Genomic DNA, 23,357 nt, shown 5'->3' on the forward strand with positions numbered 1-23,357 from the left:
CTTTAATTTTTTTATTTAGTTTTATCTTTAAAATCTTCTTCTGGTCCAGATTATATTCAAGGAGGCAGACAGGTATGAATGAATCGCTTCCTCTCTGTTGTTACAATGGGCAAAATATGTAACATAAACTTTTTTCTTTAACGAAACATGAGTTTAGACGTTTTCAAAATGTGATACGCCCCAAATTTATATTTAGCTAGGGTCTGCAATTTCTGTAGCTTTTATATTATTATCGAAGCTACAACCAAATCGTATATATAACCAGTAGCTATAGCCACAGTAACATCCTCATTGATGTTTTTTGGTGAATTTCAAGCTATTTCAACAGAGATCGCAAAAAGCGTGAAACCATGCAACTTTTTCTTTTATACATATTTAATAAAGTATAATTATATAAAATGAATTCACAAGCATGTTAGAAATTTGTTATCCAAAAATTTTAAGTGTACAGTTTTAGATGTAGGTCATAGCGATCTATTTATATGTATTCTATTTCATTTTTAACAAAAAAAAAAACATGAAGCAAACATTTCTTTATGCAATATGGTATGCGCATCTCAACAGTATTTACATGAAGTCATCATAGTCATCTGCATAGTCGTTGCCGTATTTCTGATAGCCATCAATATCCTACGAAAATAGAGAATTACACAAGTAAAAATGTGATACAAATACACTCAAGAGCTCATTATTACATACATCATTTTCTGTACGCAGTGAGGCTTTAATTTTGCCCTTGTTTGGAGGTTTTTTCGCGTTTTGTTTCTCCATTTTAAGTTTTTCCGTGTGCAAACTTTCTACATTCATTTTCACTTTCTTAATGTCCGCGGCAGATACTGAAATAATTATGAATCATTAAAATACCGCAAATAAAGATTGATCTGATTGTCTTCAAATTCGCAGGCACTTACAATTCACACATATGCTACGTATTAAATCTTCAACGAACTGTGGGAAATGTGGCGACTCTTTGTATTGTGACAATTTCCAACTGAGCGTCGCACCGAATTCCTTGAATTCCTCTTTTGTTTGTGGATTAAACGCGTCCAAACCGCCACCAATATTAGACACACCGAATGTTTCGAGTGCGCTTTTGAGGTCCGATTCCTCCTGAATTTTTTTCAAGCGTAATTTTTCAGCTAACTTTTCTTCAGGCGTTAAATTAGCTAAACGTTTCGCCTCTTCTTCTTCTGCTAATCGCTATAAGTATAGAAAACAATAAGGAGGTAGTAATGAAAATATGTTGTTTGGAGGTAGGTCGTTGTTGCAGAAACATTGTTAAATCATGCCTTAGTCCGTTAGAAGATTTTTAAAAATCGAGCTAATTTTACTAACTTTCAGATCTTTTTGGTTTTCTAATTTAAAACTGTATTAAATACCAGTCTAACGGTTAGACGCGATAGAAGTGAAACCTTCCGTAAAGCAAACTGAGAGAGAATGAGACGAAAGCAGCATTAGGAGCGGGATAATTATAGGTTCATTATAATATTGCTCACCACACTTTGATCTTAGCTATAAGGCCGAGAAGCGATAACCATACACAACCAACAAACTACCTTGTCATTACATTTTCTAATAAACCTTTTGAAAATTACACGCTCACAAAAATTAATGTACGAAATATTTATACCGATTCACTTAAACTGACTTTCAGTATCTAAACCAAAAATAGAAAAGCCAAAAAACTGTTTTCAATAAATAATCAGAAATGTCCTACAATGCAAATTTCAAAAAAAAAAAAAATTCTTTTCGTCTACTTGTATTCATATAAAAATTTCTGTCTCTTCCCACCAAAGCTAAATATATTAGTATATTTCTTCTTGTATTTATTCAATAATTTGGGCCGAAATCCCGGCCGTACTGCAATACCGGGCCAACCCGTGGCAGAGGTGGAGCAAGCCCCTAAAACACTCCGCCCATTTCCAAAAATCAGTTTAACATTTGTTGTCCTCCGATGGAGGATAAGAACAGATAAAGTGGGCTTTATTTAAGACTTAGACCGTTTTCCCCGGGGGGACATTTCCCCCCCGTGGTGATACATAAAAAATTCCCGCACTCTTTTCGAGAGTGACGGTGCGCTAGATATAAATAAAAGATTATGCTGCTTCTTAGCTAAGACGCGGATTAGTTTAATAGGTTTTGCAACACTGACGCGTAATCCAAATCGATTTCTCTTTTCGCGGATTGTTTGGATCTGAAGTTAACAACATCCCGGTCTTCCAGATGTTCATCCTTACACTCACCAAGCAGGTAAACTACGCCCATATAAGCTTCTGGATCCGAAATTGGTTCAGGTGAACGAAAACGTGTATATTCACCATCGACCGATGGAATCCTTCCAACGATAGGGAAGCTAGAGCATCTAATCTCTGCTGGATCACATGACACGACTTGTGATATTGAGCCTACTCCTCTCCAATCTATTCCGGCAGTTGAAACGTATTTGGGATACTTTCGCCCAACCTTCTCGACTGCAGCAGCAATAATGTCGATATCTTCTCTAATTTGAATCATCCCATAATCGGCGGGTATAATCTCATTAGGATTTGCGAGGTTGTAAACGGGCGGTATCTCTTCGCCATCGACCGCTCGACGTGCGCATTGACATGTCCAGACTGCATTCGGTATAGGTGACCGTTCCATGAATACTTTCTTGGTGTCTGATGTTACTAAAGCTGTTGACAGCATCTCAACAGTTTCCCTTAAACTACCATAATGAATATAGTACGGCGACATAGTCTGCGTTTTAGGCAGCCGTGGTAAATAACTACATGATGTAGTTTTTGTAAACCCAATTGCTGATATGTAGTTTACAAGCGGACAAAAATGTGCTCCCATCCGACATATTGCGCGGCGTATTTCACTCGTGACAGAAATGTCTTCAAATGCGCGAACTTCCAAGTTACGTGAGTGCTGTAGAATCATAGCTTCCTCAAGTTTGTAACTGAGTTGAATCAGAGTGATGCGATATAATGAACCAGATAGTTCTTTGGCTTCATCAAGAGTAACAATGCCCAATCGATGAAATTTGGAAGTGAGTGCTCGAACGATAAATCCAGCTGATCTTGTGCTAATAGGCAGAATGATTGTGCGGTCGATTTGTTGAATATTGATGTTCTTCATTGCCTCATTTACGTTGTTGAATCCGAAAAATAGTCTTTCAAATAGCGCTTCACGGTTCTCCTTTACGGTGCGCTCGCTAGTCTTAGCTCGAAAATTCTCCATTCGCTCAGCATCACGTCCTCCCATCTTTTGGGACTTTTTGTTACCATTTTTGCCCTTCGACGGCTTCTTCGCAGAAACTTCTTCATTTGGCTCCGTTTCCTTTGAATCGACAACAGGTTTCTTTTGTTTAGTATTTGACATACTTACAAAGTTGTGTTGTTGTAACAAAATTCAGAAAGTTTTATAAAAGAAATTAATCTTCGACGGTGTCGGAAACCAACTTGTCTAAAAACCCTAAAAAAAGCCATAAGGCCGAGAAGCGATAACCATGCACAACCAACAAACTACCTAGTCAATACATTTTCTAATAAACCTTTTGAGAATTACACGCTCACAAAAATTAATGTACGAAATATTTATACCGATTCACTTAAACTGACTTTCAGTATCTAAACCAAAAATAGAAAAGCCAAAAAACTGTTTTCAATAAATAATCAGAAATGTCTTACAATGCAAATTTCAAAAAAAAAATGTTTTCCTTGTGATTCGAACCAAGAATTTTGGATCGGAAGCTCACATTGCTAGCCGCTCGGCTATCGCGCCATACTGTCGGCGCTGGCCTAAAAGTTATTTAGTTCGTCGCTACGTTTATATGTAAATCACTCCCAACGATTCTAAAGAAGTTTTCACTTCAAAAATTTAATTTACCTCCTGCTCGCTAAGTTTAGCTTTTAACGCTTTGTTTGGTTTTGATTTGATTGGCACTGTTGTCTTTGTTTCATCTTGGTGTTTCTCCTCATCTTTCTTCTCCTCCTCGTCTTCCCAACTGTCCTGTAAGCGAAAAACAGCAGAAATTATATCAAAACTTCGTAAATAAAATCCTGTTTTCAAATAAATTATATATCTTCACTTCCTATTAACATTTAAAACAATAGTAATTTAGTATTTTATATTTTTCCATTACTATTATAACATGAAATTGTTATTGTTTATAGTTGGTTACAAACAACTTAACCAAAAAATTAAACTTTTAATACGATCGATGGAAAGTCCAAAAATTTAAGACTGTGAAATCTGGTTGTAATAATTGACCACGTGTACGCGTAGCATGCAAGTATAGCGAATTGAGAAATGTTAGAAAATAGACGTATAGCATGCAAAAAGGCACTGAACAAACAATGAATACTAAACAAATCATGTTGATTAAAGCAACAAAAGCATTGAAGACACAGGGGGTTGATATTTTCTTCTTATTTTTCTAAATATTTAATTATTACTGACGGAATCAAAATGTTTACCTTTACGTCCTCATCATCGTCCTCTCCCTTCCATTTGTTCACATCATTTGCTATCTTAGGTCGTATAACTACCTCCTCATCAGCGGCTGTCTCTACAAATGGAAAATGTTTAACGTTAGTGCAAAATGTGACTAAAAATACCTAGTATTTGTTGCTTGCATAATTTTCTTCTTTTTTTGTTCGAGCCAATTCTCGTTGCCCTTGCGCTTTCTTTAAAAAAAACTGCTGTTGTCAGTGCAGTATTTGTGGCAGTGTCAATGACAAATTACTCGAGTATACTATGTCAGCTAAGCCATTGGTGAATCGACAACATTCCAGAACAACTACTTACCCCAATCATCGGACATTCTGTCGAAGTATTCTCTGCAATTGCTCAATTTTTACTTAATATAATGAGAATTTTTATAAAATTTCGTTTTTTCCGTATAGGTTTCACGGATTTTTTCAATGCTTCCTTGTTTAGTAGAAAATTGAAAGCAAAAAATGTGACGAACAAATCAAAATTGTCACAAACGTGTGCAAGATCTGTGGGAGAATAAATGTACCACATATATATATTTATATTACTCTTAACTGCTTTATTCAAATAAACGATTCAAACTTTACAAACTACAAAATTTAGTGATCAAACTGCTTTGCGTATTACTCGATTCAAGGTTCTGAAAGCTAATGATTTCAGTTACGAAAAATGACTATGTGCCCATTTACACGATGTCTCCACTGGAAGGGAAACATTTTGTTCGGGGGTGAAGGACGGCCGGGGAAGAGGGAAGGGAATTTGTCTCCTGTACTGGCGACACGCTTTGCTCTTCTTATTCGTATTTCCAATCTTAAAGCAATTTTTGACAGTTGCTTCATTCGTTTTCTGCTTTTGTGGAAGAAAGTTCTAAGTTATGTGTTGGTTTTCATACAAACGGAAGAAAACAACGATGACAAACATCCGAACGCTGCTTGGGAAATGCACGATTATTTTTGGTAGTAAATTAGGTATAATTTAAAATAGTTATGGGACATGTTTATGTTGATTTCTAATTTTTCCCTGCATTTCTAGATACTCAAGTTAATTTTAAGTTAATTATTTACATATGAAGTATTTTTAATTTAATTTTTTTTATTCAAGTATAAGAATTTATAAATATATTTCAATAAAAAAAACAACAAATTATTTATTATTTAACCAGTTTGCATTTTTCATTCATATATTTAAGAAATTTTTGACGAACGTTTTCCGCTTTACATGTAAGCGCGTGCGAGAATACTTCCGAACCATACGATGCTAAAGTATTAAATGTCAAAATGTCGCCGAAAACAATTTTGCCCGTGTGCCCGCGAATGAGACATGAAAAGAGAATTTCCAGTGTCTCCATTCCAGATGTCTCCGTGTGTAAATGGGGTGTATTCAAAAAGTTCTTGCTACAAAACTGCGAAGAAGAAAACAAAAGGAATTCGTGAGAATTCCTTTACGAATACTGGTGTTGCCACATTGGATTGTTCAGTTTGTTCCCACAATACTCCCCCCTAAATGAGGCTTTATGTGGGACTCCTTAAAGTCTCATTTAAGGTTGGCTATTTGGCGTGTGTGCTGATCTCTGCTGCAGTGGTAGACACGTTGATGTTGTAGGATGAAAGCTAATGATTTCAGTTACGAAAAATGACTATTCAAAAAGTTCTTGCTACAAAACTGCGAAGAAGAAAACAAAAGGAATTCGTGAGAATTCCTTTACGAATACTGGTGTTGCCACATTGGATTGTTCAGTTTGTTCCCACAGATCTACTTCTTTATGTCATTCACGTAAATATCTCTTTCACTTCTCACCTTTATCTGATATGTTATTTCCTTTTTCGGCAGCGTTGCATGTTCTTGTATTATCATTCTACTACGATTACATATATTATTAACTGAAATAAATAGGCATATTCACTTCTTTAATTGAGATAATCACCTGAATTTAACGGGGGATTCCCATTTCAAACGCCAAAAAATACGGTTTTTTATGAATTTTTATTGGGAAAACTATCAGTTGAATCTTTTGGAAAATTTACAGCCATATTTATTATGCATTATATAAAATCAACTTAAATTTTTGGTCGATTTTCTGGAAAATTGTGGCTTTGACAACGCTCGAGGTGAAATTTCTATGAAAATTCCTGTTCGCTGGCCACCACGATAACTAAGCTTCAGGGTGTCTGAAAGGAAAAATTTAAATGACATTTTACTCCTTATGATATATTTTCAGTATGAGCTATTGAAACAATTTTTTCCTCGGATTTTTATTTATGAAAAAAAGGTCATGCATGTATCTTATTTTCCGTAGTTTATGATAGAGACAGATATTATTTCGAGATTCGTGTAAAATTTGACAGCAATCGACCGAATAGTTCTCGAGATATCATGGCGGCCGTATAGAAAAATGCTGTTTTGAGAAAAACGTATTCAAATATTTATGTGAGAAAAGGTATATATTTAAGACTCACAGCATTTTCGTTTTAATCAGCTATTCCAGGACCATATAGTACTCCCTCTTCCTCTTCAAAAAATTGATTTTGTACCATTTGCTGACCCCGACGTAAAATTCGAGCTTCTTTCGTTGCATAAAGGCTCGGCTATTGCTCGCGCGCTTTCTCAGTATTATGGAGCGCACCGAATTCATTGATCACGCATAACTTCTTCAATTTAACGAATTTCGTCATGAAATTTAGCACAGAGTACTTTAAAAGTATAATAAACAAGAATCGGTAAAAAAAATTGATTTTTTTAAGCCGGGGAATGGGAATCCCCCCTTAATTTAAAATAAAAAAGAGCCCAGACGAAGGAATAGTTAATGCAAACAGTTTTAATAGCGAGTTGAACGATGAAAAATTCAAAACCAAGGCGAATTTAAATAAGTTGATAACAGCAGTACGAAAGCAATATTTTCATAAAAATTGATATACAAAATTGCAATTTGATGCTTTGAAAGTCAAAATTTCAATGAGAATGCAAGGCGAATTGAATGCCATAGGGGATGCTCTCCCAAAACAGTTACTTTATTTTTCGCGATTTTGACAAGTCTGACGTTATGCACTTTAATTATATAAAACAAACGAAAGAGGATATAAATTACATAATTGTGAAAATTCCGTGGAGGGCTTGGTAATATTGGGATTTGGGGAATTTAAGCTAAAAAAACTAATGAAAATGAAGTGTCACGTTTTAAATTGTCAAAGTACAAATGAATATAAAACTTCAAAATGCAGTTTTTTTGCGTTTTCATGTGGATGGTGCCGTGCCAAGAAAGTGTGTTTGTAGGTGTATAATTTCTTGTAGTTTCTATTTATTTCGCGTATTCTTCCTCTTCCCAAAAATGTAATTCTTTTTCCTCTTATTTGTATATTCTTGGAGCTTGACGGCACAGTGAATTCGGAAGGCGCCAACTCTTGTTCTATTATTTTTGATGTGTTAGAATACACGATTGCGCCTTCCGAGTTCGCCGCGTCGTATGATCCCATGAATAAACAAACAAAAGGAAGGGAAATTACTTGTTTGTAAAGAAGTAGCAGAGAACGTTAATGTGCAGAGAAGTCAGAGAACGTTAACATTCTCTGAAGAGTATGCCAAAGTAATGGAAACAAGCAAACACAAGAAATCTTACACACACACATATTCTTTCTTCCCACGGCGCCTTCCGCATAAAAGCGCAAACAAACTGCATTTGTAGGCTTTATATTAATTCGTGCTTTCACAATTTAAAACACGGCACATCGATTTCATTAGTTTGATTTGTGAGATTTAAACAAATCACAACGCTATCAAGCCATTCACTGAATTTTCACAAGCATGTAATTTCTCCCACGTTTGTTTGTTTTGTATTGCGCAGCAACCTGACGTCAGACTTGTCAAAATAGTGAAAAAGAATGTCACTTTTTTATGGCGCCACCTTGGATATTCAATTCGCCTTGATGTGTTATGTTGCTTGCTTTTTTTTAATTTTTATTAAAAAAAAAAGAGGTTGTCTGTAAAGTCGGTTTACTGACGATAGTTTAACGTGATAACGTCACAAGAAAATACTGATTGAATGGTTGCATTTTTCAAAAGAAAATTTTAATTTTATTTGTTTGATAGATATTTTGTATGGATATAGAGAATGAGTTAACATTAACATAACATAATATACTTTAACATAACATAACATAACATAACATAACATAACATAACATAACATAACATAACATAACATAACAATCTGTTCAAGCAAGCAATACGTGAATTTATATATGTACATATGCGCATATACATACATATATACGCTCACTTAAGTAGGAGAGAGCAAGATGTCGAACGTTGCCGTTCGTTTGCTTTGTCGTTCGTTCCGCGCTTTCGCTTGCAGTTCATTCAAGGTAAAGGCAATGAGCAAGGTAACGACAAATGAGCAAAGTAACGGCAATGAGCAAGGTAACGACAAATGAGCAAGGTAACACTAATGAGCAAGGTAACGACACATTTTTTCGTGCATGCAGCCTGTTAAATCGAATTATAAGACGTTATCACGTCAATAACTTAAAAACATTGTTGAATAAAGTTAATTATAGACAAATGAAGTAATTGCATTTGTTGGTTCTTGGCTTTGGAAACCAACACAAACCGATGTATTGTGTAAATATGTAACCAAACGAAAGCAGTTGTTTTTTGCGGGCTCAATTTTGTATATCTCACTGACAATAGACAAGGCCTACGATAACGTCGGTGAGTGTGGGCACCATAGTAATCTATTTTTCTGTCTGTCGAATTCGTTGCCGCTTAGGTCGCAACGTATCCATTGTGACGGGCCCATTAGTTTATTCATATAAGACGATTTAAAATCATACTATTGGCAACGCTGGAACAGCAAATCGAAAATCTTCAAACAGAGAAATTAAGTTCTCTGAATTGATAGACTGTAATTAAAAATTAAAAAAAAAAACGCCGAAATATCAACCAAAATTAACCGTGTGCAATGAAAATTTAAACTTTTGTTAAAAATTATAAACTAGGCTTCGATGTACTACTAAGAGACTTGAATTGCATTTAAATGCCCATCAAGATCAGCGGTAATTGAAATAAGTTCAGGAAACAGAAAGTTGAAATTGTGGAAAAGAAATATTTGTAGCCACAAAAACTAGGTGAGTGGGCTGAGTTTATGACTTCATTGGGTGCTACAATAAAAAAAATCGTCAATTAGTTGCAAAATGGCTAAAGTGATTTCGCAAGAAACCTTTGACGATGTGGTGAAGGAAAATATCATAGACTTTTCCATGAGTCCAGAGGAAGCTAAAGAAGAAACAATCAAGCAATTCGAAGCACAGGTAGGTAAATTACATCTCCTATTTAGTGAATAATTTTGAGTGGGAGATCCCATAAACCAACATTCAGTAGTAGTGCAACAACCTTTCATTTGACTACGTAATGCTTTTGAGGCCAAATGTTGCGATTCGTATTTCATTTCAGTTGCTTCATTATTCATTCACATTATTCAATTACTTTTAATAAATTTTTTTTACTAGGGTATAAATTTGGTTAACATCATTAAGGACTTGACCATAAATCCAGACACTGGTAAACCTGTGTTAAATGAAATAATTGATGAAATAAAAACGTATATCGGTCAAAAATCAACCGATACTAAGAAGCTGCTGGAGAATTTGCATGTCTTGGATACCGAATGTCAAAAGGTATTATGTCGTATGTTATCGTTTGAAATAAATTACCAGAATTATATACTTTTTTCAATAACTTAGTCCATTTCACATCGCGTACTCGCTGGCAAAAACGGTGCTCATGAAGCGCTCGTGACGCTGCTAGAGCAGGAACTTGCCAACCAAAAAACTGCTGAAGAGACTAAACCTAATTTGGCTGTATTGGAGGCCTGCCTTAAAGCTGCTAATAGTTTTACAAATAAGCAACCTGACGTTTTTGACGCGGAGGCACTTTCTGTTATTCTAAAATTATTGGCCATCGAAGATGAAAATATAAACATTTTGACACTACAATGGCAACAAAAGGCATGCATAATGCATGAAATAAATCGCCAAAACATCGTAAATGCGGGAGTGGTGAAGAAGTTGAAGCCATTCGTTTCGAAGCATAGCAGTGTGTCGCTAATACGTGAAGTGCTTGCTGCTCTACGCTATTTAGTACTGGATGACGATATACGTGTGGAGTTTGGATGTGCACACGAGCATGCACGTCGCGTTGCAAGTGAATATATTATTGACTTGACGAAATTATTGGGCGATTACAACGATCCAAATGTTTTGGCGGATTTGCTGTTAACGATTGGTGCATTGGCGGTGCGTCAAGAGTTCTGCACAACCATTGAGGATGCGGGAGGACTTAAATTAGTTTTTGATATCATGGTGAGCATTTCTTTACACCAGTATGCCAAATTGATTTGTAATATATTAAATGAAGTGAGGATTGCTGGAATTCTGGAATAAGTGCTAACATGTCGGACCGATTCGAAGATTTCTATGATTTTAAAAGCGATTCTAACGAAGGGGTCTGGGTCGTTTCCACGGCAGTCGGTTCTACGTTACCGAAACGACCCGGATTTATATCCAGCCAAGGACTGTCACTCCAGCAGCATTCACCGTATGTAAGTATGGGGAATGTTTATGCTGCTACAACAACAACAACAACAACAAGGGGTCTGGTCACTGGCACAATTACGTTCTGGATATTGTAGCAGGTTAAACTCCTACTTATCTAGAATCGACCCCGACATACCAAACATAAGTCCGGCATGTGAAGGCACCCCGCGCGACACTAACCACCTTTTAACATGCCTCCTAAAACCTACTCATCTAACACGGATTTATATCCGGTCAAGGACTGTCACTTCAGCAGCATTCCTCGTATATGCATGAGGAATGTTTATGCTGCTGCTACAACAACAACAACAACAACAATGAAGAACTTTACCTACCCCGCGAGACACGCGTAATTTTTGCCCAATTACGTTTTGCATGCTGTTGTAAACTAAACTCCTACCTGTCCTACCTCCGCACGATACTAACCACCTTTTCAACATGCCCCATCAAACCTACTCACCTAACACCCCTCTCCCTCTGGATCCAACGTGTCGAAATAGCATGTTTTCTGGGCCAACCGTTAGATGAACTAGACGAAGCCGACGGCTAACTACATTGCACTGACAGGGTTTAGTAAGCAAATACAAGTATATTGGCCTATCACCTACCATTTGCTTACCTGTTGAATGCCATTCTGTATTAGGTCCATAAATAGCGCACAATTTTTTATCCGCCTGTCATAGTTGTAGTAGAATTTACTCGTTTTTTTTTTACAATTATTTTGGAACGCTGTACATATATTTGCATTCACCAAAAAAGAACCTATCAACTAAAACCATTTTTTTTAAACGTAATGTCATCTTTAAATCGCCGAAAGTATGACTTAGTGACAAATCAAAGAAATCTAGCGGAAAACATTCGAGCAGTTTTTAATTCATTAATATATTTGTAACAATAATTCTAAATTATGCAAATTTAACTTTATAACAATTTACATTATAATTTTAAGACAGCAAATTCAGATTCTGCGCGTGTAAATCGTGAAGCTTTAAAATTGCTCCGGGCTTTGGGTGGAAATGACTCATAGTTGTAGTAGAATTTACTCGTTTTTTTTTTACAATTATTTTGGAACGCTGTACATATATTTGCATTCACCAAAAAAGAACCTATCAACTAAAACCATTTTTTTTAAACGTAATGTCATCTTTAAATCGCCGAAAGTATGACTTAGTGACAAATCAAAGAAATCTAGCGGAAAACATTCGAGCAGTTTTTAATTCATTAATATATTTGTAACAATAATTCTAAATTATGCAAATTTAACTTTATAACAATTTACATTATAATTTTAAGACAGCAAATTCAGATTCTGCGCGTGTAAATCGTGAAGCTTTAAAATTGCTCCGGGCTTTGGGTGGAAATGACACAGTCAAAGCACACATAGTGCAGCAGGGCGTAGCACCCATTATCAAACAAGTGCTGGAAATACATTTGGTAAGTACCGTCTGAAATACCTACTACATTTTTATGAAACTAGAGGCATATTTGATCGTTTATAGACAAATGAAAATGTAGTATCAGCGGCATTGGCCTGCATTGCCACGTTGACTTTGCGCATTAAAGATAATAGTGTTATCTTCTTTGGTACTGGTATCGCAGAAACAATTGTAGAGACCATCCGCAGGCATCCTAATAATAAAATAATTCAGGTAATGAAATGTTTTCATAGATTTTGCGAATGCAGCTTAAATTTGTTTTTTGGCACTCTTTTTAACAGCGTAACGGTGCCTGGGCCATTCGCAATATGGTGTCGCGGTCGCGCGACCAATGCGAAAGCTGGATATCTTATGGCGTGGAAGATCTGCTAAATACTGCCTTGTGTTCCCATCCCTCTATACAACAGGATGTAAAAGCAGCGCTTCGAGATTTGGGCTGCAAAGTGGAACTTCGCGAAGAATTTACCGGCGTCGCTGAGAAAAAAATTATTGATAAGTGAGAGGGAGCGTTTTTGAAAGGCAATAGGAGAAAAAACGGGTGTAGCATTATTGGAACTTCATTTTTATATGATCTTATACGTTTTGAAATAATACCGCTGAAGCTGCTTTTGGCCTAACGCATTTGCGCCTAGTATTTGCATATTTTGATATTAATACAAATTACTAACTTTATTATTATATTTGTTTCAGCGTTTTTCTACATTCATATTCAAAAACAAAAAAATAAAAATGACCTCACGGATACTACGCACTCATACATATTTATATACCTTTTTATTGGTGGTGCGGTAAAAAAAGAGTTTACGAAATAGTATTGCGCAGGCGCTATCAAAGCAGAGAAGTGAGCATACTTCGTAAACCCACGCTAAAAAATAATTTTTCATTCAACCCAATTCATCCCAGCGAGAGCCTAGAATAAGGCGGGAAATAAGACTAAATCCACAGCAACCCTCTTTACCACCTGGACGACAGATCCAAGCGTCGTGCCACCAGACGGCTGCACAAACTGACAAACCACAGTGCACCACTTACTTTCTTCTGTGATGAGGCTCAGGGGGCCATCATCAAAACCAAAACATCTAAAGCCATTGGCCCTGGCGGACTGAACATACTGATGCTGCAGCATCTGGGACCATTGGGAGTAGGATTTCTCACAAGGGGTTTCGATCTGTCCCGGACCACTCTCATTATCCCTGACAAGTAAAAAACAGGGAGAGTGGTCCCGCTACTGAAACCTGGGAAAGCCGTCAACCAAAGGGAATCTTATCAGCTGATAACTCTCCTTTCCCCAGTAGAGAAGACACTTGAAGCCCCCCTACTCTCACTCTTCCCGAAACACCTGGCCCCAGCCCCACATCAGCATGGTTTCCGATGAGTGCACACCACCACCACAGCCGTCACCACCGTCATAAACGCCCAGATAAACCACGGACCTAACCAAAAGCGCCCCTGCGAGAGGACTGACCTAGTAGGGTTGGACCCGAAGAAGGCTTTCGACACTGTCAGCCATTCCATGCTACTAGATGGTGTTTATCAGTCGACACTCCTGCCAGGGATGAAGAGGTGGACTGCCAATTATTTGAGTGGTTGTTGTTGTAGCACTACTTCGCCCTGTCAGTGTAGCGTATTCACCGGTCGTCTTAGTCTAGCTCATCAAACGGTAGGGCCAGGAAACTAGCTGTTTCGACAGGTTGGGTCCAGAGGGAGAGGGGTGTTAGATGAGTGGGCTATTGGGCTATGGGCTATGAGCGGTCGTGTCTCGTTAGTCATTTTTCGAGACCAAACAGAGGAAGATCAAGCGAGGTGTTCCGCAGGGTGGAGTCCTTTCACCCTTGCTGTTCAACTTCTACCTATCGAAGCTCAACCATCCACCAGAGGGAGTCTCCCTGGTCTCATACGCTGACGACTGGCGACGATAATGTCGTCGGGCAATGACATTGATGGCCTGTGCGCCATCAACCTCTCCGACCTTTCTCGCTTTTCCACTGCAAGGAATCTCCAACTTTCCCTCACTAAGTCCACGGCGACCTTTACCACCTGGACAAAAGAGGTCAAACTGCTACTAGAGGTAAAAGTCAATGACACACCAATTTCGACATTCATCGAGAGATATTTACCACCTACCTAAGCTCCCGACCTCTGAATGCCGTCACCGCAGTCCAACCATCACCTATTGTAGATGAAGAGCTTCAGTTACCCCGAGAGAGCCGCGTACCTTTGGCACAATTATGTTCTGTACACTTTAGAAGCTATACCCAACATATGGCCAGCATGTGAAGGCACTCCGCACGATACTGACCACTTTTTCACATGAGCCATCAAATCTACTCACCTAACACCCCGCTCCCTGTGGAGCCAACCTGTCTAAACAGCACGTTTCCTGGGTCTACCAATAGATGAGCTAGACGAAGACAACCGGTAACTACAATAGACAATAGACGGTAAGACAATAGTAATTAAGGGGTTATATACAGTTAGAAGGCCGAAAAAAACGAATTTTCTACAATTTTTTCTGAGAAAACTTTTAAATTTATTGATCTAAAAATTTGTACACATATTATGTTATCTTTTACATGTATTTTAAAACTTAGTATTAGTAAAAATATTTATTTGGAAAGAAGCTACAGCTGATCTCCGGGAGCTCCTCTCAAAAGAGACGTTTTGCGATGACCACTATATCTCTGAACTGAATCCTCTAAAATTAAAAAAACCAAACAGATTTCGTTAAAGTAATGTTAAATCTAGTAATTAATCAAAGGAATAAGCAAAATAAATTTTTTTGACAAAAATGTCGGCCTTAAGGGGGTCTTCTGGTCTCGAGGCCCTGAAATGAAGGGTTTTTTTGGGGATTGATTGTGACAAATCCTGTGAATATTTAAAAAAAAAATTTTTTTTTATTTTAAAGGTACATGTCTTGGCTTTTAAAAAATGGTTTTGACTTTGAAAAAAATTAACACCCGCGACCTTGAAATGGCGCTGAAGACGTCCACCTCCAAACGAAACAGGTCTCCATTTTGGTTACGGTTTTTCCACCTGGGTAATCAGAAAGCAAAAATTAGATATGCGTTGTCTTCAGAGTTGCCCTGGTTAAGTTTTCCCGTGACAGATTTTTTTTTAAATTTTTTTCAAAAGTTATGCAACAATTTGCAAAAAAAATTTTTTTTTGCTCATTTTTTGAACTTTAAAAGGTTATAAAAATGGAATGAAAAAAAATTTCAAAAATCGTACACGGGGAAACTTAGCGGTAAGTTTTCCGAACCTTTTAAGACCAAAACCATTGAAATCGGAGTATAACTACTATGAAAAGTGTGACCAAAATGCTTAAAAAACACGATTTTCGGGGAAACGCGTTTAAAGATAAAGTTTATGATAAAAACGGCCGGAGGAGGGTACACTTCGGTGCCCAGAAAAATGTGAAAAAATGCGATTTTCAAAAAATCCTTTCTGTGGCGTATTCTCGCATACACATACAATAAAATTATGCAAAAAAAAAATCGATTTTTTTTTCGCTGGAGACCAGAAGACCCCCTTAAATTGTTTATAAAAAAATATATATTTATCGGTGAGAAAAAATCTTCGATTAATTACTAAAACATATATTTAAGAAGCTCGTGCTAACATTTTAGACTAATCGGTTTAGCCGTTTTCGAGTAACGTTGGTCACCGACTTTGAAAAAAACGCGTTTCAAGTTTGAAAAACACTTTTCAAGCACTCTAAAACGCCTTTTCAAATTTGCGTGTAACTTCGAAAATATGCACCGGAACGATATTAAATTTTCTGTGTGTATTCTTAAATATATGTACATTAAGAACAAAAATAAAAAAAATCAATTTTTTGAAAATTCTAACTGTATATAATCCCTTGAGTGCAATTCTTGGCTTTGCTTGTGCTTCTTTCGAATGTGAGATTGATGCCGTAATTTAACTGCTATGGACTTCAGTTTTAGATCGAGGATTATTTTATTAGTAAATATAATAAAAATTACAATATTAATATATACGCACTGACTACCAGAGCTATCAGTTTAGTCTTGAAAGATGGCACTTTATATATTATCGTTTGGGTTTGGTACGCTCTTACAACTTATGGAGTTCAAATCATTACAACAGAGCTTTAGAGATCTTCCCACTGAGCGTATAGGTGATCTATCCTATCCAATAGACAAACAGAAAGTCTTACAGAAGAACATTTCCACTATACAGTAGGTTCTGTTTTTATGCGGCTTTTTTTTATGCGGTTTTGAAATAGTGCGGTTTTTTTTTTTAATTACAAAATGCATGTTGACCTATCGGGAATTGTACATATAAACAAGATTCTAAACCAGCTAAGCAAAAACTCATCACAGATTACATCAGAAAAGCTAACCCTACAAGTATGGAAGATATATAAAGATATAATTTTCAAAGATACAATATTTTGTTTATGCGATTTTATTTAATTATTTCAGATTCATGCGGTCTATGGAACGTATCTATAGTAATAATATGGGACTAGTGCCCTTTTTTATGCGATTTTATTACATTATTTCAGATTTATGCGGTTTTAGCGTTTGAAACGTATCTATAGTTTTACTATAGAACTAGTAGCTTTTTTTATGCTGTTTTTTTTTTATGCTGTTTCTTGCGGAACGTATCTACCGCATAAAAACAGAACCTACTGTAGTTGCTTTTATGCTACCGGTACGACCCGGGTTTATTATGTCCGACCAAGGACTCGTTTCAGTTACGTTCACCGAAAATTCTGTACGGAATGATTTATGCTATGACAGTAACCAGGTATTCGAGAATAAGTACCGTCGGATGGATAGCAATTGCTTAGCAATTTTGGATGATTCGCAGATACAGAAAAAATATTTCCTACGTCGATGAGATGATTTGGCCACGAGATATACGCCATTAAGCTTGCCCATTATTCTGAAAAACTAAATCGCTTGAGTTAAATAACAAATCAAGTTTCTAGATTGTACAACAATTAATAATTATAGCATACAAAAATATACAAAAAAACTTTAATAAATATCTAACTTAATTATATGCTGGGTACGAACTAAGGTCGCTCAAATGCAAATCGGCCGGCAGACATTATTTGTTTAACTTAATATTACGCAGACCACCAGCTTTCAGGCGGCTGTCCAAAGTACTTCCAATTGGCTTTGGTTTTGTGGGAGATGCCGCACGTGAGCCACTTAATTCGAAGTTAACGCCAAAGTGCTTGGCATTTGCAGAGGCGCTTATGGCTAGTCGGGGCTTTTTCATAATGGAATACTAAAGAAAAAACAAAATTGTGAGTGATTTATTAAAGTTTAATATGATTTAGCTGCAAATGAACCTTTTCTGTGATATCACTTTGAGTTTTGCGCAGAATGCCAGAACTGCGGGTATTTGTAATGATTGCTTTTTCAGTCTTTTTCGGCGATATTTTTAATGTGGCCAATTTCGTGGTAGTAGTTCCAGCTCGGTCTGGCTGAGTGTCTTGATTACGCTTAAATAATGGCAACAACCCTATGCTGCTGGACTTGATATTGAGATAAGGCGAGTTCGAATCTTCAATTTTTTTGAGATTTTCCTTCTAGAAAGAAATAATGAGTATGACAAATAAAGTATAAACTGGTTGTTGTACGAACAATTGTCGGCGATAAGGTTTGGCGTTTCTCTGGTAATGCAATTGGCGCTGCATCTGTACTCCTTCTTCTATAATCAGCCATCAAACTTAAAGGTTTTTTGCTCTCCTGTGCTTTAATCTACAAGAAAACCGAGCTCTAGAAATAGTTGGGTTCTTTTAATACAACACATTCCTTACTTTTTCTTGCAATTGATAGTTTTCACTTTCTAATAGCGAAATTTGTTCCTGACAAGATCTGCAAATTTTACGGATATTTAAATATATATTCTTGTATATTATTTTTATTTTACTTTTTAGCAGCCATTTCCTGTCGCAAGTTGTCCTGCATTACTTTCATTGCCCTCCGCAGATCATTCTTCTTGGTTTCACAAGTGCGCAGTTCTCTAAAATGACAAGAAAAAGACATACACATAAGGAGTTGGAGTTCACACCTTTTATATGCAACTAAATTTGTAGATATGTAGACCGAAGAAGTGGCTGATTCCGGTGATTGGCTAAGTAAATTAATTGCTGCCCTATATTTCTTTAGCGAAACTAACCGTTTAAGAGCTGCCACCCAAGTGCTCAAACGCACAGGATCCTTTTCAATTTTTAGCATTTTTTCAGCTTCAACATTTGTAGCTGCGATAATTGATTGCACTGACTCTATTGTTTTTATTTGCTGTTTAAGTTTCTCCACTTCTTTGCGTAGCTCATCGGCCATCTTTGCTTCAGTTTTCACGATTTGCAACTAAAATCAAAGAAACAGCTCTTTTTTGTTATAATATTCAACACAAATAAACGCAACACTAACCTGCTCCGAGTAGCTGAGAATGGTGAAATCATTTTTCTGTATTCTTTTCTCCATTCCTTGAATAGTTTTTCTGTTTTAAAAAATAAAATAAATATTTTCGATCTAAAATTAAGCTAAAGCTAGGCTTACATTGCCATAAGTTCCCGATCTTTAAGCGTTTTTATCTGCTGATTTGCCACATTTAGCTCTTTTTCTTTCATTTTCAATTGCAGATTCGTATTGTCCACTTGCTCTTGCAGGGAGCCCACATCTATTGTACTCACATCCAGATTCGCCAAATTGAAGTAAATTCGGAATACACTGCGGTCCGTACATCTGCTGCGACACTGAGGGCATGATTTTGAGCTGTTATGCGATGAACAAACATTCTTTAATTATACACATTTATTTCCTTGATATCGCGCACTTACCGGTCCATCCATTGTTTGAGGCAAGTTGAGTGGAACATATGACCACAATTGGTTGCGCGCACGTCATCGGAGGCAACGAAGAGCTCCGCACAAATAACACAATTCAAATTGAGCATATCGATCTCCAACGAAACAAATTTATTTAGTCAACATCCAACAAGTAAATATGTACATGCAACAAAACTCCTGCGATTAATTTTCGAAAAAAACTTTTCCGGAAAATAAAATTAACCGTTTTGTAAAGGACTACCTTGTGTTCTCGCTTTCTCACCCTTTTGTTTACAGCTATTACCGCCAATTTTAGAATTGTGTGCTGACAGGAACTGTCAAAAAAGTTCAGCTGATTTCTTTACATATAGCAGAACTGTTCGATTTGTAGTGCTAGTGACAAGAAGTGATGAAAATTATTTATAGTGCGATTACCCATTAACCTTTTAATGTCAAATGTTGCTTATAGGCAACATTATATATTTCTACGCGTAGTTTCTATAGTTGTTGTTATTTTTGCTAACGGCTTTTTTTTTACAGTAGCTAATGTGTGTGGGCATTTTCTTGAGAATTTATATTTAGAAAAGCTTAACAGCTCATTTGCGAGCTAGTTGAAGTGGTGTGCTGACGTGTGCAAAAAAAAGTGAAAATAATCGTTCTATAAAATTTGAAATAAAAACGTAATACGTAAGATTTTTTTTATAAAAAGTGAATTTTATTATATTGTAAATAACAGGTAAGAAAATCAAATAAAGTTTACAAAACTAAAGTAAAGTTTTTTGTTTTATGTCAGGAATTTCGCGAACGCAATGTTGCTTATAGGCAACATTTGGCCATAGTAGCAATAATATTTTGTATTTTATTCTTTTAGAAATGCGTCCAAAAGGTCTTACAGATCTAGAAATAAAACAGATAATAAACTTCGATTGGAATAATTCTGATGATGAAGAAGATGAGGAAGAAGAAGAAGAGTTATATGATTCGAATTTGGAGAACTTCATTAAAGAAACGATGGATAAAGTAATGAAAAGAGGGGAAAACGTTGAAATAAATTTGATAGACGGTATTGTTGGAGAAGATGAGCATGCTGTTGAAGAAGTTGAAAATGTTGCGGACACAGAAAACATCGCCGAGGTAAGTTATGAAAAAATCAATCTGGAGAAATTGAGATGGAGGAACGCGGGCCTAACCGTTTTTGAAACTGCTTGGAAAGAAGATCAAGTTTGTCGAGATGTCAAAGTGCCAATCAAATACTTCAATGAATTCTTCGATGATGAAATAATAAACCAGATTTGCAACCAAACAAATCTGTATTCAATGCAAACTAAAGGAGTAGAGCTAAACTGTTCGCCATTCGAAATTAGGCGATTCTTTGGTGTACTTCTTTATTTAGGCATTATACAAGTTCCAAATTTGAGAATGGCTTGGATGCCAAACTTCAGGTTAACGGCTGTTGCAGATTCTATTTCAAGAGCGCGTTTTGAGAAAATCAAAGAATCTTTCCACATAAATGATAATTCTCAACAGCCGGAGCGCGGACCAAATAATTTTGATAAACTCTATAAAATACGACCATTATTAAATAAAATGAGGGAAAAATGTAACAGAATAGACCAGGAGGAATGCCAAAGTATTGACGAACAAATGATTAAATATAAAGGACGTCAAAATTTGAAGCAATACCTTCCAATGAAGCCCAATAAGTGGAGCTTTAAAATGTTCACGAGAGCTGGAGTTTCAGGTATCGTATATGATTTTGCTCTCTACGTAGGAGAAGGAACATGCCCATCTTTTGGACTAGGGATATCATCAGACATAGTATTGCATTTAGCCTCAACTGTTCCCTCAAATAAAGATTATAAATTGTTTTTTGATAATTGGTTCGCTTCCATAAGCCTGATGATTGCGCTAAAGGAAAAAGGTATATTAGCAGCAGCAACAATACGAAGCAACCGGATGAAAAACTGTTGCCTTACGGATGAAAAGGAACTTATGAAAGAAGGTCGTGGTTCTTATGATTTTAAATATGAAGCAACATACATATAATTTAGTTGCTTGCCGCTGGTACGACATCACGAGCGTTCAACTGGTATCAAACTATATGTATATGTAGCTGAAAATCCAGTCTCAGAATGTAAATGCTGGTGTCGTAAGCAAAAAAAGTACATAAATATAGCTAGACCTGCTATTGTTGGCTGTTATAATAAGCAGCTGAAATATACAGTTTGTCGAGAATATCTTTGCATAGTGAAGAAAAATGTAAAATTTTAGCTTTGATCGAGAGTTCCAACAACAAATAAAAAAGCAAACAAAAAATTTATACACACATTCCATTGCTGTACTTGTTTACGACTATTAGGCGCCAGCAATTATTAAATAAACACACACATTACAAAAACAACAACAACAAAAAAAGATGTTTACTATTTAAAAAGTGTCAAAAAATCTTTGCATAACTGATGAAAACAACAAAAAAGGCAGTTATTTTCAATCAATACAAAGGCAAATTAGCCAGAGAAATCGCCGAAATGTTCGCCCTCAAAATTAGAACTGTATATAATATCATGAACCGTGCTGAAAATGAAGGAAGACTCGAGTTGAAAGGATCTAAAGGCAGACCAAAAAAAGTGACGCAGCGAATTGAATGTAAAATTATTAAAACTATTTATAATAGCCCGCAAAGCAGTACAAGAGCTTGTCAAGTGGAGAAAGACAACGGGTTAAGAGTTTTTCATGAAACTGTTCGAAAAGTGTCGCAAAAACACAAATATTCTTCAAGAGCGGTTAGGAAAAAACCCCTGTTATCAGCACAAAACGTTGATAAAAGATTGCGATTTGCCACCCAGCACATATCACTTCCCACAGAGTACTGGGATGACGCTATTTTCTCAGATGAGATGAAAATGATGCTCTACCACCATGATGGACCCCAGAGAATCTGGCGGAAGCCTCTCACAGCACTACAAAACAACAATATTATCCCTACCGTAAAGTTTGGAAAACTGTCAGTAAAGGTTTGGGGTTGTATATCAACAAAGGGAGTGGATGAAATCAAAATTTTGGACAAAATAATGACCCAGGAAGTATATCTTGATATTTAAAAAAACAAATTGACTTCCGGTATTAGAAAATTCGGCTTTGTTGAGCCGGAAAATTCGAACAAGTTCAAATACAAATACCATCAAGATAATGATCCCTAACATAAATCTTATTTCTGCAGATCCTAGTTACTCTACAACTGCACCAACGTTATTGATACTCCCGCCCAAAGTCCCGTAGGAAAAAGATCGCCAACTAATAAAACTGAATTAATAAGATTCATCCGAGAAGAGTGGGGAAAAATTCCATTGGAATATGATATTCCGAAACTATTGTAATTAAATCAATGGGAAGTCGTCTTCAAGCGGCAATTGATGCCCAAGGAGGACATACAAAATATTAACCCCAAAAGAACAAAAATTCCACCAAACTTGATTTTCAACCAACTGTGCAAACACTTTTTTGACAGCAGAGAAATTGAACTGTTTTTATGTTTTAGTATATATAATATTAGCATATTATTATCGCCTTAGAAGTTTTTTTTTATTTAATATATTGGAAAACATATTTTTGTAAAACATTTATAAAAAAAAAGTAAAAAAAGTTGTTATTTCAATTAAAATCCAATGCATCTTTTGATTTTTCTCTTTTTTTTATTTTCATATGCAAAGATTTTTTTGACAAACTGTATGTATATAAAATTAATAGAATACGAGATTATGCCGCGACTGTTATCCCGTGGAGCTTTAAACTCTTACAACTCAACTACAACTCACTCATGGGTAAGATTGACGACATAACCGACTTCATGAGCCGCCATGGAATCCCAACAGCTGCGATCCAAGAAACAAGACTACACGCTGGCTCTTCTTTGATAACCAGAGAAGACTCCAAGGTGCACAGAAAAGATCGCGAGCGAGAGAGTGGTGGTGGCCTAGCGATCATAGCGTCCTGATGTCTCCCCTGTAACATCTACACAATTGGGACTCTTTGCTCCCA

At 36.4% G+C, this 23,357-nt stretch overlaps 3 protein-coding genes and 1 pseudogene across 3 annotated transcripts; 1 reads left to right on the forward strand and 3 right to left on the reverse strand.

Moving 5' to 3' along the window:
• Positions 1–450: 450 nt before the first annotated feature.
• Positions 451–4,984, reverse strand: LOC129245876 (eukaryotic translation initiation factor 3 subunit J). Its single transcript, XM_054884306.1, has 6 exons — positions 4,795–4,984; positions 4,464–4,555; positions 3,874–3,996; positions 912–1,200; positions 700–836; positions 451–630 (listed from the first exon to the last, which is right to left on the reverse strand). The coding sequence occupies exons 1-6, from the start codon at positions 4,808–4,810 to the stop codon at positions 568–570; spliced, it is 720 nt and encodes a 239-aa protein (XP_054740281.1). The 5' UTR covers positions 4,811–4,984; the 3' UTR covers positions 451–567.
• Positions 1,834–1,998, reverse strand: LOC129246596 (U2 spliceosomal RNA; annotated as a pseudogene).
• Positions 4,985–9,324: 4,340 nt separating the features above from the next.
• LOC129244478 (armadillo repeat-containing protein 6 homolog) lies at positions 9,325–13,266 on the forward strand. Its single transcript, XM_054882121.1, has 7 exons — positions 9,325–9,602; positions 9,662–9,785; positions 9,984–10,151; positions 10,218–10,835; positions 12,363–12,503; positions 12,569–12,718; positions 12,787–13,266. Exons 2-7 carry the CDS (start codon positions 9,669–9,671, stop codon positions 13,003–13,005), a joined length of 1,413 nt encoding a protein of 470 aa, XP_054738096.1. The 5' UTR covers positions 9,325–9,602; positions 9,662–9,668; the 3' UTR covers positions 13,006–13,266.
• A 4,266-nt stretch (positions 13,267–17,532) lies between these two features.
• LOC129244479 (E3 ubiquitin-protein ligase TRAIP) lies at positions 17,533–19,628 on the reverse strand. Its single transcript, XM_054882122.1, has 9 exons — positions 19,332–19,628; positions 19,051–19,266; positions 18,922–18,991; positions 18,668–18,858; positions 18,419–18,511; positions 18,306–18,363; positions 18,130–18,246; positions 17,835–18,074; positions 17,533–17,770 (listed from the first exon to the last, which is right to left on the reverse strand). The coding sequence occupies exons 1-9, from the start codon at positions 19,445–19,447 to the stop codon at positions 17,588–17,590; spliced, it is 1,284 nt and encodes a 427-aa protein (XP_054738097.1). The 5' UTR covers positions 19,448–19,628; the 3' UTR covers positions 17,533–17,587.
• Positions 19,629–23,357: the final 3,729 nt, after the last annotated feature.

The sequence above is a fragment of the Anastrepha obliqua genome, chromosome 4 (genome assembly GCF_027943255.1).
Source record: "Anastrepha obliqua isolate idAnaObli1 chromosome 4, idAnaObli1_1.0, whole genome shotgun sequence".
Lineage (NCBI taxonomy): Eukaryota > Metazoa > Arthropoda > Insecta > Diptera > Tephritidae > Anastrepha > Anastrepha obliqua.

Excerpts from the sequence above, each read along its gene's own strand:
- LOC129245876 (XM_054884306.1), bottom strand. Across the intron at positions 1,201-3,873 it reads CTAAACTTAGCGAGCAGGAG|CGATTAGCAGAAGAAGAAGA; the intron begins GTAAATTAAATT and ends CTATACTTATAG. Across the intron at positions 837-911 it reads ACGTAGCATATGTGTGAATT|TATCTGCCGCGGACATTAAG; the intron begins GTAAGTGCCTGC and ends TAATTATTTCAG.
- LOC129244478 (XM_054882121.1), top strand. The coding sequence starts at position 9,669 with ATGGCTAAAGTGATTTCGCAAGAAACCTTTGACGATGTGGTGAAGGAA. Across the intron at positions 10,152-10,217 it reads TGGATACCGAATGTCAAAAG|TCCATTTCACATCGCGTACT; the intron begins GTATTATGTCGT and ends TCAATAACTTAG. Across the intron at positions 10,836-12,362 it reads AATTAGTTTTTGATATCATG|ACAGCAAATTCAGATTCTGC; the intron begins GTGAGCATTTCT and ends TATAATTTTAAG.
- LOC129244479 (XM_054882122.1), bottom strand. The coding sequence starts at position 19,447 with ATGCTCAATTTGAATTGTGTTATTTGTGCGGAGCTCTTCGTTGCCTCC. Across the intron at positions 18,512-18,667 it reads TGGGTGGCAGCTCTTAAACG|AGAACTGCGCACTTGTGAAA; the intron begins GTTAGTTTCGCT and ends TTGTCATTTTAG. Across the intron at positions 18,075-18,129 it reads AAACCTTATCGCCGACAATT|AAGGAAAATCTCAAAAAAAT; the intron begins GTTCGTACAACA and ends ATTTCTTTCTAG.